This window comes from Myotis myotis, unplaced genomic scaffold (assembly GCF_014108235.1).
Source record: "Myotis myotis isolate mMyoMyo1 unplaced genomic scaffold, mMyoMyo1.p scaffold_m19_p_18, whole genome shotgun sequence".
Taxonomy (NCBI): Eukaryota; Metazoa; Chordata; class Mammalia; order Chiroptera; family Vespertilionidae; genus Myotis; species Myotis myotis.
The window spans coordinates 31,185,812-31,201,545 of NW_023416322.1; the positions used below are offsets into that span (position 1 = coordinate 31,185,812).

Below are 15,734 nucleotides of genomic sequence, written 5' to 3' on the forward strand. Positions count from 1 at the left end.
GCCATTTTCAGGCTTGATGGTGGCTGTGGTGGAGCCACCTGGAATCATGCCATGGCTAAGGTAGTTTAGGGGGGCCCACTGCAGCGGCGTGGGCTTTTGCACACTGAGCTAGGATTCTTTGGCCATTTCAATATTCCATTATATCTATTAATTTTGTGTGAGCTCCTTGATGAAGAGATTAGGTCTGGTTCATTTTATAATATACCCATCACAAAATTAGTGCTCAGTAAAGTCATAGTAATATACAAATAACCATGTAACATACCAGTAATTTTTATTAGTAGCAATTGCTTATATTTGGGACAAGGATTAAAGATAAAGTAGCTTTCAGCCTGAGTATGGGAATTTGCCTCTGTGGATGGTGACTTTCCCTTGGAAGAAAAAAGAACCCAAATGAAGAGTATGTCACGATGTATGATGACCATATCATAAAACAAGAAAATCCCCTGATTTTTCTGCTGGTGGCCCAGATTGTTGTAGTTTGTTAAAGGCTCCTCTCTAAGTCAGATGCAATAGTTGAGGCACTACGTGATGACTGGGCCCTCCCCAGCCACACACCCACCCTCCATTCCTCTGCATGAGTCTTATGGAAAATAGGCCAATTAGAGATATACTCCCTTCCCTCTTCTGAGGTAACAGCCCAATAATAGAGGGAGAGAGATGGACCAGTAAGACACTGATTTTTCCCTGATACACAGGATGGGGGCTTGAGAGAGAAGGGGGGCGGTGTTATGTGGGTACATTTAAAACAATACTGTGACAGTCCTAATCCGTACATTTTCTTTGAGATGGAAATCCCCATGGTTGAGCCATGGTCCAGAGCAGCTGCTAAAAGCTACAATTATCCTCATAGGAAGAAAGTCCAGCCCCTAAGAATCTTCTATACTGGGTCAGGGTTGGGCTGACTGATTAGTACCATGTGTCTCTCCTCCTAATTCAAACATCCTTTGCTTATAAATGGCTGACCTTCAAGAATGCTTCATTCTGTTCTTAACATATTTTTAATGTTTATCATGCCATGTGCCAGACATACATAGACTTTTATATATATGGTTTCTCTATCCTCATAAGTACCGTGAGGAAATACCATTATTTTCTCCACTTTTCAGGTGTGATAACTAACACAGGTACCTTGATCAAGAGCACACCTCATGTACAGTGCACAGCTAAGGTTTGAACCTTGGCAACCTTACTCCCTAAACACTGGGTCTCAACCATCAAATGCTACTGACATGGGATGCTCTTAATCACTGAGAACATCCCATGGAAACATGTTTGCATAACCATGCATGTTTGCATAATCATACATGTTTGTGTAATGTTTATATATATGTATACATAAATATAATTTGCATAGAAGTATTATTTATATGTTTGCAAATATATAACTTATAGATATAATTTGCATATACAAGATGGGGCAAAAGTAGCTTTACAGTTGTGAGTACTCGAAACAGTTTATTCCGGTATTATTACTAATTATTGTATTATTTTCCATAAAAACAATTGTAACCCTACTTTTGCCACACCCTGTAATTTTCACATATAATCATAGACATACATTGTCATATATATATTTACATGGTAATTTACATATAGAAGCTGTCTGGAATTAAATAACTGGTTATTTGGGGGCAAGAGTATTGGTATTTATTGTATTCATCTGTTTGCTTTATAATAAACATGTAATGACTTGAAACTAAATTTTCTTAATAAAAAGGATTTATTTTTCTTTATTTAAAATATATTTTTTATTGTTGATAGTATTACAGATATCTCCCATTCCCCCCCTCACTCCCCTTTACACTCCTCCACCCAGCCCCTACCCACGCCCCAGGTCTTCACTACCCTATTGAAGATTTATGTTTCTTTATTTAGGACATTTAAAAATATGCATTGACTGAGTTCCTGCTCACTTAGTACAGGATCATGCAAAGCCCTCACAGAACCTGGGTCCAGAGCGGCGCCTGGCTGTCTGGTTGCCATACTGGTTTATTTATTTTTTTCTAGAAAGGAGAGTGGAGGTTTCCAAAGGCGTGCATTACTGTATGGGCCCAAGGACACCTCTCCACCAAGCATTCCTCTTACAGTTGGCTCCATTTTATCTGTGAGGTCAGCTGTTATTCAGAGAATCCCCAGATAAACTAGAACAAATGAACTCTCCACATTTTGCCCAGAGCTGTGGGCCTCAAAACTGCCCCAGCTCCTGCGAATGAGGAGCCTCTTCTGCGGGAGAGCTATCTGTTCAGCACTTTACAGTCAGATTCGGGGGCTCCTTTCAGCCTTGTCTGTTTCAATAGGCCCCACTCTCTAATCCTCAACCCCTCCATAGTTACTGGGCCTGTGGCTCTGCAAGCTCCTCACCACTCAGGCAGACAATAGAATCAAAGCCATTTGGCTTCTTTTTTCTTAGTTTTTTCCCCCTGTTAAAATGGAAATATGTAAAAATAGGGTGTATCCCACTCCAAACTTAGTGCAATTCCAAGCAATGCGGAGGAGAGAGCCGCCATTTGCTAGTTGTAGCTCATGTACAAATGGGGAGCATTGAGAACGCTCACACAGAGCCGAGTGACCTGCATCAGTCCTGGGAGATGACTCCACAGTGTTCTTGTAAGTGGCCAGGACAAGGGTGGACCACAGCCTGGTCTCAGGACCCCCAGGAGAGGTGTACAGATTGCTGTTTTCTGTCTTGAGAAGGGAGAGCCAAGGGGTGTTTACCTCCCTGCTTCTCCACGAGGACTGCTCCAGAAAGGAACTTTGCCAGGCGAGACCAGCGGGCACCCATAGGGCCATCTCTGCCCAGTAGAGCCAAAGCCTGGCAAGAGGTCTAGCTCTATTGGGGCATCAAGGCAGGGCCTGTCCCAAACCAGATGCTGAGAGACCATTTGTTAGCAGGAGTGGCTCTGTGAAGGGCATCTCTAAAACAAACATACACATAGCAACCCCTCCTCCCCCCACTATCAGCCCTGTGGCTCAGAGCAGCCTGTGGTGGGTCGATACTGAGATTTCAGGGCCCCTTCCTGCAGGTGCTGCTTGCCCAATGCCACACTGGCCTTCCCTGGGCTGATACCACTTCCCATTCCAGCAGAAAGATTCACTGCAGTAACTCCACCACCACCAGAGGCAGCAGTGCAGTATGCAGGCACACCTCAGACACTGTGGATTCAGTTCCAGTCCACTGCAACAAAGTGAATATCGCAATAAATTATATTTTTAAGTGGTCTGTAGACACATTTTAATATGTTGGGTATGATGCAGAAAGATTATACTTCTGTCCTTCAAAAATAAATCTGAATTTTGAAAACTACTCCAGAGGTGATTCTTACAGTAAATCAGAGTTGAAAGGTTCTGTGCCATAACTTCATATCCAGAAGGTGAGGCATCATGACCAGTCAGGGCTGGCATGGAAGAGAAGGTGACGGAGGGAAGCTCAGGGCTTCTGGCTAAGCTCCTGATAACATACACCTTTCCTGTCCCCTACTCGGTCCCTGCAGTTTTATTCCACTTATTGGCAACCTGAAGTCAGTCTTCCTCTCTGCCCTTACAGGTTAACACTCCAGAACTAGAGGTCATGAAAGACTGAGAATAGCTTTACCTACCTAATTCCTACTTGTCCTTTAAGGGCATTACAAAAACAACCTCTTCTAGCTGAAACCTTTCCTGATCCATCCCTGCTAAGTATAAAAGTATGATATCTCCTCTCTTCGACTCTTTTTAAAAATGTATGTATATTTTTATTGATTTCAGAGAGGAAGGGAGAGGGAGAGAGAGAAAGAAACATCAATGATGAGAGAGAATCATTGATCAGCTGCCTTCTGCATGCCCCTCACTGGCATGCCCTTGACTGGAATTGAACCTGGGACCCTTCAGTCCGTAGGCTGATGCTCCATCCACTGAGCCAAGCCATCTAGGGCCTCTCTTCGACTCTTTATAACTCTTGGAATCTCGTGCAATATTTTCTCAAGTGGATGCTCTTCAAGGGTATGGACCTTGTGTAGTTCATCATCACAGCCCCGTGGCCCTTTGCCTATCGCGTCAATAGTGATTGAAGGGGACACAGAGCCCAGCTCCTTAGATGGGTTTTATTGATGCACCAGGATAGGTGGGGTGGTGGACAGAGGGCAGAGAGAAAAGCAATTCTGAAAACTCCATAAGCTGAAGAACATTCGGTAAAAGGGATGATTTGTTCTGTGTCTTCCTGCTGCTGAGATGGTCTGCACAGCAGAGCAGGTGAGAGAGAAGAGTGTAGGAGAGAAAGCACCTTGCAGAAATGGCCTCACTGAGAAAGACCTAAGAGAGAGGCACCATGATTAAGATCTGATGTCCAGGGACATGCCAGCCGGACTGGCCAGGGAAGCATAAGCCAATGCCTCTCCGGCTGTCTTCTTCTGGCACTGGGCACTGGGATCCAGGGCTGGGACGCTCATGGCTTGTTGCTTGTCAAGTATGAATACAGCCCCCTGGCTGTGAGCTCTCGCTTCCCTTCTGGCTGGGCGCTGTGCAGGCTGCCCTGGTCCTGCCTTCCAATCACTGTGTCCCTTGTCTGGTCATCAACCCACTCCTCCTTGACCAGGGGCTCTCTTTCATCCTGCCCTCCTGTCCCACTGCTCCCTGGGTGAGTGCTGCTGCCGTCCTGTGTGCCTGTTGGGGTGCTGATCCCAGCCTGGGCTTGACCTCCTGGCATTGTCTCTTCTGCCTCACAGCTGCCTGACTGTGTCTGGGTCTGTCCCTGTCCTCTAGCCCCTGTCTGGCTCCTGTCCTGCTGGGTGGTCTGGGTGTGTGACCCTGTCTGTGTCTGAACGTGCCCTCCCGTGGCTACCTGGCTCATCTGGCTCCTGTCTTGACTGTGGGTCTCAGTCCCTATGGTCTGGCCATAGGTGGACTCTTGAGATTGGGTGCTGGTGCTTCCTGTCTGATGGCCCCTGCCCTGCTGGGTGTGTGACCCTGTCTGTGTCTGAACGTGTCCTCCCGTGGCTACCTGGCTCATCTGGCTCCTGTCTTGAGTGTGGGTCTCAGTTCCTCTGGTCTGGCCATGGGTGGACTCCCGTGACTGGGTGCTAGTGCTTCCTGTCTGGTGGCTCCTGCCCTGCTGGGTGTGTGACCCTGTCTGTGTCTGAACGTGCCCTCCTGTGGCTACCTGGCTCATCTGGCTCCTGTCTTGAGTGTGGGTCTCAGTTCCTCTGGTCTGGCCATGGGTGGACTCCCATGGCTGGGTGCTAGTGCTGCCTGCCTGGTGGCTCCTGTCCTGCTGTACGGTCTGGGTGTGTGACCCTGTAGGTATCTGATCGTGTCCTCTAGTGGCTACCTGGCTCATCTGGCTCCTGTCCCACTCCGTGGTTTGGGTGGCACCTGTCTGGGTCTGAGTTACGGTGCCAGTAACAGTCCCATGTGTCTGGTGGGCTCTGTTCTGTTCTCTAGTCTGTGACTGTCTCTCCGACACCCACTCACTGGTCTGATGACTCTGGTCTTCTCCCACACTCTGGTTTGGCTCCACGTGCCCCCTCGCTTGTGTCTGCTGGCTCTCTCTCTTCTGTCTCTGGGATGCGTGCTGCCCCTCCCAGTGACTGACCTGAGAAGAGCTGATGTCTGGCCCCTGGGTGTGTGCCCCAGCCCCGTCTTGCCCTCTGGAAGCCTGCCTGCCCTGGCCACCACTGCTCCCCTCATGACGCTGTCCTTTCCCACCGCCTCCCACTTCTGTGACACTTCTCTGTCCTTCTCCCAGCTCTGCCGAGGCCCCACGGGGGAAGCTTCCAGACTCTTGAGGTCCACAAGCTCCCTCAGGACCCTCACTCAACGTCTTAAAACAGGCCTGTGCGACTTTAAACACCAAGACCAGGAATTCCTTGAATTCTACGGTCCCTGTGTGGTCTTCATCCAGCAGGCGCAGGACCTGATCCACGGTGGCCGGGTCGTGGGGTTTCTGGGGAGAAGATCAGGCAAAGTCAGCAGCCCTCCCCACTCAGCTGCCAGGACCCCACCCCCGAACCTACAGCTCACCTGCTCTGCCCCGAGCCCTTCCCATAGGGTTATAGCAGCATGAACACAAAATCACTTTCCTTTTTCAGTCCTGTCTCGCTCCCTCGTGGGTAGGAAACACCTTTTATTTTGTATCCTCTGTGTCTGGCATAATTTCTGGCCCACGGGGGAAGTGAATGACGATTTCATGAAGAATGAATAAATGAATGCATGTGGAGTGATTCTCTGGGCTGTCCTCGGGCCCTGGGCCCCGGCACTGAGGCCACATTCTCACCAAGAGAAACAGGGTGGGAACCTGGCTCCGGGGGGAATTCTGTGAGATCCTTATTGAGGCTCAGGTGTTTCCCCAACTTAGGGGGTTGGGTGTCCCCAGGCACCACAGATTGCCCTGAGCAGGTGGACGCAGCACCCTGATACACCCACACATCCCTGTCCCTAAGACCTTAACTATCCCAGTGCTTTAGCTGTGAACCGAAGGCAGGAAGAGGCAGGGAGGTGCACCTGGGTCTGGTTTGCTCTCCCAAACCTCATTGCTGATGTGAGCACTCAGCTAATGTTTTTGAGCAAATGCTGTGTACAAGGCATGGAGCTGAGCTTCTCATCAATGCTTATTAATGGATGACTAAATCTCTGCAAGACAGAGTAGATGATCACCATAGCAGATTTAAGAAGCAGCAGAAGTAGCAATTCTTTTTATTTCTAGAATATTCCAAGGTTGTGTTTCTCCCTGAGCTATCCCATTAGAGTCCTTTCACCTTGTCTTCCAATTTGAATCAATCGAAGTCAAGGTATTTTCTCTAAGGACCTGGTCTGTCAACTCCAGTGGCTGTCCCTTGTTCCCTCCTGTTTCTCTGCCTGCACAGCCTCCAGTAGGACCTGTGGGCTTGGATCTAGAGCAGCCGTGGGCAAACTACGGCCCGCGGGCTGGATGCGGCCCATTTGAAATGAATAAAACTAAAAAAAAAAAAGACTGTACCCTTTTATGTAATGATGTTTACTTTGAATTTATATTAGTTCACATAAACACTCCATCCATGCTTTTGTTCCGGCCCTCCGGTCCAGTTTAAGAACCCATTGTGGCCCTCGAGTCAAAAAGTTTGCCCACCCCTGATCTAGAGGCTGCCTCCTTGGGTTCCTGGGGCCAAGGGTCTGGTCTGCAGACAAACCATCTTCACTCTCCCCTGAGCCCCTCCCCATCTGGCTGGGCCCATCATACCACGATGACGTCAGCAAACTCCTGCTCCAGGAGCCTTTTCAGTTCCCCCCGACTGAGCACCATGCAGTTGCCCTCTGTCCTGGCGTAGCGTTGGAAGGCGTAGATGATCCCATTGATGTTTTGCAGTAATTGAGGCATCTTGGTAGTCAAGCTGGAGAAAGAAGAAAAGCCCCGGGGGCTCCGGAATCAACCCCAGTGGTTTCCCTGGGAGCACTCCTGCTTCTAAGCCCTTTCCCTGTGTTTGGGCTCTGCTTCTGGTCTTGGTTGTCTTCCTTTCCTTCATAACGTATTTATGGAGGGGACGCAGGGGCACATGGTGGTTAGAGGCAGGCTCCTGGGTCAGTTGCCACCTACTCAGCAGGGGAGCTAGGGCAGGTTGCTTTGCCTATAGTGCCTTAGTTTACTCACCATGAAATGAAGGCAATACTAGTATTTACTTTAGAGGATTAGTTTGCAGATTAAGAGAGATGATTCATTTAAAGCACTTGATAGATGCTGGTTTATTCAAAATGTTACCTATTAAATATCATTATACACATATGTTTGCATACGTCTCTATATAGTCTACTGCTCACTAAGTACTTTCATATGCATTCTCTCTCTCTCTCTCTCTCTCTCTCTCTCTCTCTCTCTCCCCCCCCCCTCCCTCCCTCTCTCCCTCTCTCCTCTCTCTTTACATCATCCTTATTATCTCTACCTTTTATAGGTGAGGGAGCAGACAGCGAAGTTGATTTGCCCGAGGCCACACCGCTTGTAAGAAATCCTAGAACCCATGTCTCCTGAACTCAAATTCAATGACCTTCGAGACTCTGCCCTCTGGACAGCTTATGCAGCCCGTCTCTGCCTGTCACAGGCTGCAAGAGTCCTGCTGGGAACACCAACCGGCAGTACTAGTAAGTACATATGTGAGTCAATTCCTGCCTCAGGTAGGGGCCAGGCAGGAACCTGAGGGCCCCACTCTACCCTTCTTTACTGCCCTTCAGGAAGGTGTTCAGCAAGAGGCTGGCCATCACCTGTGGGGACCGCGGAGGAGGGGTGCTCTGCCTGGTTGGAAGTCTGCCTGTTCTGAGAGTCCTGATTTCTCTGGATGTGAGCTCTGTCCTCCGCGATGGGACCTGTCAGCCTGCTCAGAGGTATGTGGCTCCTTCAAGCCCATAACCCTGGTGGCCTGTGAGGAAAGGTTCCCAACTGAAGGGAGATATTTTATTCTCATCCGCCAGGGGGATGGGCTCAGGTGGAAGTTGGGTTCTGGATGTGGCTGGATGGGCAAGAGGCAAAGAGACCTAGAGGTGCAGAAGCAGAAGCCTCAGGGAGGCCCCAGGGAGGAGATGGTGCTGAGAGGCAGGGTTCAGATGCAGGGGGAGATGGACTGGTGAGGGAGGGGTGCTGTGGAGATGGAAAGGACGGGGTACAGGAAGAGGAGGGCCTGACAAAAGAAGGGAGGGAAAAAGGAAGGAGACCCAGTGGCTCTTCAGGAAGTGCCCTTTCTACCATCTGGCAGCCAAAAATTCAGACTGTTTTCTCATGTACATCACAGCACAAAACTCAGAACATTGCACCTCTACAGAGACAAGAACAGATCCTGCTTTTTGTTTTTTATTTTGTTTTTCACCCTATGGCCGACCTCAACCACTGACTATAAGCAGAAAAAATATTGAGATGGCCTTTTGGTTACACTTCAGATCCCTTAGAATAAATCCACAAACTCATCTTGCCTAGGTATTACCCTGGGGTCAGAGCCCCTTGCTCCCTGAGAAGGTTCAACCCCATTGTCTGGGTTGGCAGAAGTACCATAACCTGATTCTGGTCTCACACACCCTGAGCATCGCCAAGAAGCTTCCAGAACTTTAAGAATAAGAGACCTCCCTGGTTGGTGTGGCTCAGTGGTTAAGCATTGATCTATGAACCAGGAGGTCATGGCTCTCACACTCGATCTTCAGTAGGGGGCGTGCAGAAGGCAGCCAATCAATGATTGTCTCTCATCATTGACGTTTCTGTCTCTCCCTCTCCCTTCCTCTCTGAAATCAGTAAAAATAGATATTGAAAAAATAAAAGAATAAGAGACCTGGGCTGATCCAGGAAGGCATGTGGGTGGTCTTGTTGCTGCTGCCAACACAGTGTCCCACTGAGAGGCACTGCTGCCCGGCCAGTGCGGGGAGGAAAGTGCCCTTTCCCCCGTGCACTGGTTTGCCCGAGGCCCAGTCAGAGCGGACACTTCCCGCCCACAGCCCTGGTTTTATGAGGTCAGATGACCAAGAACTGAGAGTGAGAAAGAGGTTCCTGAGGAGGGCACTTACCTAATGCACAGGCAGGGTGAGGCAAGTGGCTGCTGAGTGGTGTGTGCAGTGCCAGGTCAGCGGCAGGAGCCTTTTATAGGGGATTTAATTGAGTTAGCGCGAGGGTTTGGACAAGATGCCCCACCCCATTGAAAGGCTTGATTCACCCAAGGCTCAGCCAAGCCCCACCTTTCTCCCGTTTTACCTGCTGACACGTGGCTGTGTTGGCCTAAGGATCTGACCCCTTCTACCACGTGTGGAGCCCTCTCTCAGCCCTCATCTCTCCTGGGTCTTCTTCTCATGACAGGGAGGCTCCTGTCCCATGTGATGGGCTCAGCACGGGTGGGTCCTGGGGAACATTCTTGGTCTCTGTGTCACTGCAGAGTCATGGGGATTTTATTTTTTATACAAACATTCAAGAACATATTGATCTGTTGAGGATTATCCTTTTCAAAGTGGTGGCTTTGGGAAGCTATACGTGTTTTTTTCTGGTGATGTCATTATTTAGAGCATTCTTGGAATTCTTGTTTTGGAATTGCTTTTTATACCCAGTTTATGAGACATGCAAGGAGTCCAATCTCATTTCTCTATAGTTGGGTCTCATATTTGATTAAAACAAAGAAGGTTAATACCTTCTACCTATCATCCTGTAGGTAGATAGCTTTTTATAGGATGGAGAAGAAGCTTAAGATGATTCTGTGCTTTTCTTCATTGCAAAGACAGGAAATTGAATTGGCCGACTAACTAGTATATATTTGTGGAGATCCTGCTTCATTTCAGACATAGGGCTAAGACCAGAGTTGAACAAGAGGAGAAATTTCCCTTTCTTCCTTTCTTTCCTTCCTTCCTTCTTCCCTCCCTCCCTCCCTCCCTCCCTCCCTCCCTCACTCACTCACTCATTCTCTCCTCCACTCTCTCCCTTTCTTCTTCTTCTCCTCTTCCTCTTTCTCATTCTCTCTCTCTCTCTCTCTCAGATTTCTGGGGTTAGGAGAAAACTCTTCTAAAAATATTTTTATTGATTTTTTTTTTTTTTTTTTGCGAGAGAGGAAGGGAGAGGGATACACAGAGAGAAGCATCGATGTGAGAGCAGAACGCTGATTGGCTGCCTCTTGCACGCCCCCCCGCCCCCCCCCCCCCCCCGGCCCCACTATAGATCAAGCCTGAAACCCGGGCATGTGCCCTGATCAGGAATCGAACCGGCAACCTTTTGTTGCACAGGATGACACCCAACCAACTAAGCCACACCAGCCAGGGCTCAAAGGAGTAATTTCAAATCTGACAGAGAAAGTCCCCGAGAGGGTAACAGTAATAGTAAGTATCATCTGACTGGATTTGACTTTCAGTACCATCTCATTTTGTTAGATGCTAATGACAGTCCTGAGAGGTGGGTAGTATGGCTGAGCCCTGTAAGTGAGGACACTGAGAAATCCTCAGAGAAGTGGCCACTCAGTGGAGAAGGGATGGAGCTGGACCATCCAGCTGTGAGTGATATGCTTAGAACACCCAGAAAGGTTCAGAAACTAAGGGAAAGTAAGTTAGGGAATTAACAAGCCAGATGCTTTGACTGTGAGGTAGGTATCATTACATCCAATTTACAGTTGAAGAAACTGAGGTACAGAGATGTTAAGTAAACCACCCAAGGCCACATAATGAGAAAAGTGAAAGACCTGGATTTGAACTTAGGTCTGCCTGCCTCCGAAGCCTGTGTGTTTCCATGTGCCCAGGGCAGATCTGCGCCTGGGGTTGGGGCTGTGAGTAGCTGTGGGTCCACAGAAGCAGAGAGAGGTAAATGAGGTGTCTGTGTGTGTAGGGTAGAGGGAGGTTCACCAGAGAGGGTAGTTCGGGCTAAGGGAGATGAGGAGGTAGGAGATTGGGACTGGCAGTCTGAGTGTACATTTGTGTGTTTGTAAAGTTCATAATGAGTTGTTACAAACGAGTGACTTTACTCTGTACAGACAGAGGCAGGGACTCTATCAGAGCTCTTATCCCCTGCTCACTCTGCTTTGGAGAAAACAGAAATATCTCAAAGCAACAAACTCATTTTTGCCTTTGATTTCTTCTTACACACTTGCTGAGAAATTCACCACTGACCTCTACTTGGTTCATTTCTGCCTATGTCCAAGAGCCGGTATGTGCTACTCGTGGTGAGCTAAAGAATATGATTCTGCTTTTAGGAACTCTGTCTCATCTGGAGAACAAGACATGCGCACCAAATAATTTTCTAACAATGGAAGATAGTTTTTGTAAAATGTTAATTAAAATTGGCTGCTCACCAGACACCTTCACCTCCACCCAGGAACAGAGAATGGTGACGCGCGACAGGGGACAGGCATGGCTCTTAGAGAGACAAAGAACAGCGGACAGTTCCAGGCCTCCTAATGTTCTCTGTGCCCAACTGGAGCTTCTTCTCTCTGACCTACCCTACCTGGACCCTGGTCGGAGCATCCCGGGAGCCCAGATGCTCAAGTTCAGCCCTGGAAATGCCAGGAAGGATTAGGCAGATACCAGAGCCATCCCTGTTGACAGTCTCCAGTGACTTAGTGAGTTTCTGTTAGCCATTCTGAACCTAATCCCCAACTGGACAGGTTGCATTGGCCCTGCTGTTTCTCTGAGTCCCCATCCATGCAGGGAGCATGTGACTAACATGATGATTAGCCTCCTTGGTTTGGCCAGGAAAGCTGCCATTTGAAAGGGAGTGCGAATTTCCCAGAACTAAGTGTCCAGCTCCTAGAGCAAGCAAACTGGGAGAATCTTCTCATAGGGAGGAAAAAGGAACATCATGGCAAGAACAGTGGGAGGAGGGGTTCTCCCTTTTCCTGCTTCACCAGTGTTCCTGCTCAGAACTCCACAGAGTTTTGGTGGTAGCAAAGTTTTGTTGGCTTAAATGTAAGGGGAATGTACATTTCCCGCCAAGCCCTACTACTACCATCATCTCTGGTCAAGAGTATAGACCTGTCATCCCCACAGAACTGTAGCTTACGCTGCCTTTCGCCTCCTGCGGGCCCTTGTTCCAGCCTGAATGCTTTCCTCTCCTCCTCCTCCTCCATCCAATCAGGACAACTCCAACACCACCGGTTCCATAACATATTTTCAGATGATCCCAACAGATGAGATCTCTCTTTAGCATCTTAGCTTGCCCTCGAGAGTCTTTTGATGGTGCATCTTTTACAGCATTTATTTTACTCTGTCATCCTTATCATTGCTTGTCTATCTGCATAATCCTCCTTTCTGGATTTGCCCCTCTTTGAGACAAGGCTGGTTTGTAGTAAGTGTGTGATGAGTTGATGTGGAAGCCCTGCCCATTTTTCTGGAGGACACAGCTTCCCTCTAAAATCATGAGGGCTGGCCCCCTATTCCATCCACTAGAGCTACTGGGCTTTATCCTTGTGCTCCTGGGGCTAGAGTGGGATAGCTCAGTATCCGAGGCTAAGGGGGTTCCCAGGACCCAATGGGGAAAAGCTCCATTGCAGCACTAGTCAGGGCAAACTGGATTTGTGCTGGTTTCCCTACAAACCCTACAAACCTGTCTGTTCTGGTCTCTACTAGGGTTGGTCTGCTTTGAACTATTTCCTCCTTCATTGATCAAAGCACCTATCCCTCCCAGAGAAAAGCCAGGATTAAGAGAGGATGACAGGGTGTTCTGAGCACACTGAAAGAAAATGGAACACCGAGGACGTGCCAAGGGGAAAGCCAGTGAGTAGGGAGTTACTAGTGGGCTTGGAATTCAGTCCTCATTTAAAGGGCAGAACATGAGGTGCAGGTGCAGTGTGCTGTGCGCACCAAGGTCATCCAGGGGCCACGGGCTGTTGGTAAATGTGCGCACTCACTGTCTTCAGACACCTTGACGTTAGGAAGACAAGAAGGCACCCACACAAGTTTCTTATCTTCAGCGGTGGAGAGAGACCAATCCATCTCACCACCTCACTGGCTACAAGGCTTTGAGTAAGGTCCTTAACCGCTCTGACCCTCTGCTCCCTTACCTGTAAAACAGTGATAATCTCTGCTCAGGACACGTGGTTGTTGTGAGGTTAAAAATACACACTGGGTGTGAAAGTGTGTCTTAAACTGATGAACACTGAAACATATGGGAGGGGGTGTTGTTATTTAAGTAGTAGCAGTGAGCTGTTCTTTTGAATACAGAGAAGAGGAATGTATACAAAATGAATGTTCAAATGGATCACTCATTCTGTCTTTTAAAAAACACCAAACTATAAATAATAAATACAAGACACACCTTGAAAAATCTAAAAGCAGAAGTTAGAGAAAAACAACAACAGTGGAATTATTCACTAACAAAGGTATGTTTATTTTTCCACAAAAGGGTTTACCACAGACTTCCTTCAATTACCCGTGTGTTGGTTGATACACCATTAACTCTTTCAGAACAAATGAGTATAAAGTTTAATGTTAGGAGCGGTGGTTTGCAGATCAATCCAAAGTAATACTATAATTATCTACGAGGCAGAAGGAAATAACTTCAATTTATGCAGACTTTGTGGTACGGAAAGCTGGACCGTCTCACAGTGAGCCTGTCTCTAGTTTTCCACATGGAGCTGCTGAGGGACTGGGGACAGGACTCCTCCCACCAGAGTAAGACCCTGCTTTCACTCCCTGACTCCTGAACTGGGAGTGACCAAGGCTTGGTGGCCTTTGCAGTTATTGCAAGGGTTACATGAATCCACGGACCTGCCAACCGTTGCTGCATAAGGAGTTATAAGGAATACAGATCAGGTACATGTGTGTGTTACTCCGCCCCCCCCCCCCCCTCCCCATATCTGCTGGAGAAGTGGCAGCCATGGACAAGAGAGAAGTCACCTTTCTCCATGCACACCGGTGTGGGCCTGACTACTGGGTCTGTATCTCTGACCGTCGAGGGAAGCTGGTCACGGGCAAGGGCTGGAGGGCTGGATGGTGGCAGTGGGGCTCCAGGAAACAGTCACAGAGGCCAAGGTCTACCAGCTAAACCTTCACTCAGGGCCTGGGAGTAAGTTTCAGGTGAAATGAATGCCCTGACCTCAGACACTAGAAGACGCTGCTGAGGAGGTGGTGAGGAGCCCATCAGGCCTGAAAGGGCCCTGTTAGTGCAATGCAGTCAGTTCACTTACTGATGAAGGCACTGAGGGTCCACTTCGTCTCAGCCACTACTGGCTGTGCACACATTAACTTAGTCACCACACAGCCTGGGTGCTCTTTTTAGTCTCTCTAGCCCGGCTTTTCATGGTCTAGGGTACCCCCCCACATACACCTCCAATTTTCTAGTAAATCATCAGTCTCTTGTATCTGGGTCTGGACTTTTAGCCCTGGTCTCTTTTCCAAAGCAATATGTATTTTTTCTTATTAAAAGTACTACAGGTACATGAAAGAAAATTTAGAAAATGATGATATCAGAAGGAAGAATAAACATTCCCACCCACAGAAACAATCATTTGATTGTCTATCCTTCTATTAGTACGTGTATACAGAAGTAATGATCTTAATGGCTAACACATAGGACTTTATACAACTTACTTTATTGCAGTTATTGACTCATTCAGTCCTCCTAGCATCAGTGAGGTAGGTACCATTATTTTGTCTATATTCAGATGAGAAAAACAAAGGACAGAGAAGTGAAGTGACTTGCCCAATGTCACAGAACGTGTGAAGGACAGTTTCAGGCACAGAGTCTAGTATGTATTTCGAGGATCAGACTGGGGAGTTCTAGGCACCTGTAACACCCAGTCTTTCCCTAATTTTGTGTCTCTTATTCCACTGCTTCCCTAACCCCCTGCAAATACAATTCATGTCTCAAGTGGGGAGAAAAGTGTGTGGGAGGAAGCTCTTTGGCTCTGTAGCCTGGGCTTTTAATCACTTCATTATAGTGTTCCCGTTGACAGACATTTTTCTATAATATTGGCATTATGTTATATACAGTATACTGTTTATTCTTCTGATTTTCACAATTACCCTTTTAAGGCTATTAAATAGCGAAGAATTCCACTGAATGAAGGTGCTGTTACTTACTTAATCATCCCCCTTTTCCCTATTTAGGTTGCCTTTTATTATAAAACACACAACACGAATATTCTTAAACATTTTTGTGCCTATTTATACATTTTTGCGTAGATATCTAGAAATGAAATTGTGGATTCAAAGAACATGAATAACGTTCATGCCCTCACATGCCAGAGACCGAATGGCTCTCAGAAGGTGGTCTCAAGTCCCCGCTTTAATTGATGGTACCCGAGCGCCGAACTCCCTACGTTGTGAAGAGAACATTGGTTTTTCCT

At 47.8% G+C, this 15,734-nt stretch overlaps 1 protein-coding gene and 1 long non-coding RNA gene across 2 annotated transcripts in view; one reads left to right on the plus strand and one right to left on the minus strand.

Annotated features, from left to right (window-relative positions):
* LOC118673050 overlaps positions 1–15,734 on the plus strand; it is a 70,856-nt gene that overhangs the window by 47,391 nt on the left and 7,731 nt on the right. Inside the window, exons 2-3 of the long non-coding RNA XR_004973284.1 lie at positions 7,899–8,085; positions 8,176–8,325. This is a non-coding gene — a long non-coding RNA (uncharacterized LOC118673050). The remainder of the gene's footprint in view (positions 1–7,898; positions 8,086–8,175; positions 8,326–15,734) is intronic.
* On the minus strand, positions 4,069–9,800 carry CRNN (cornulin). Its single transcript, XM_036343452.1, has 4 exons — positions 9,674–9,800; positions 9,490–9,559; positions 7,193–7,343; positions 4,069–5,920 (listed from the first exon to the last, which is right to left on the minus strand). The coding sequence occupies exons 3-4, from the start codon at positions 7,328–7,330 to the stop codon at positions 4,424–4,426; spliced, it is 1,635 nt and encodes a 544-aa protein (XP_036199345.1). The 5' UTR covers positions 7,331–7,343; positions 9,490–9,559; positions 9,674–9,800; the 3' UTR covers positions 4,069–4,423.

Coding starts and splice junctions, on each gene's coding strand:
- CRNN (XM_036343452.1), bottom strand. CDS start 7,330: ATGCCTCAATTACTGCAAAACATCAATGGGATCATCTACGCCTTCCAA. Junction 5,921..7,192: donor AGTTTGCTGACGTCATCGTG/GTATGATGGGCC, acceptor TCTTCTCCCCAG/AAACCCCACGACCCGGCCAC.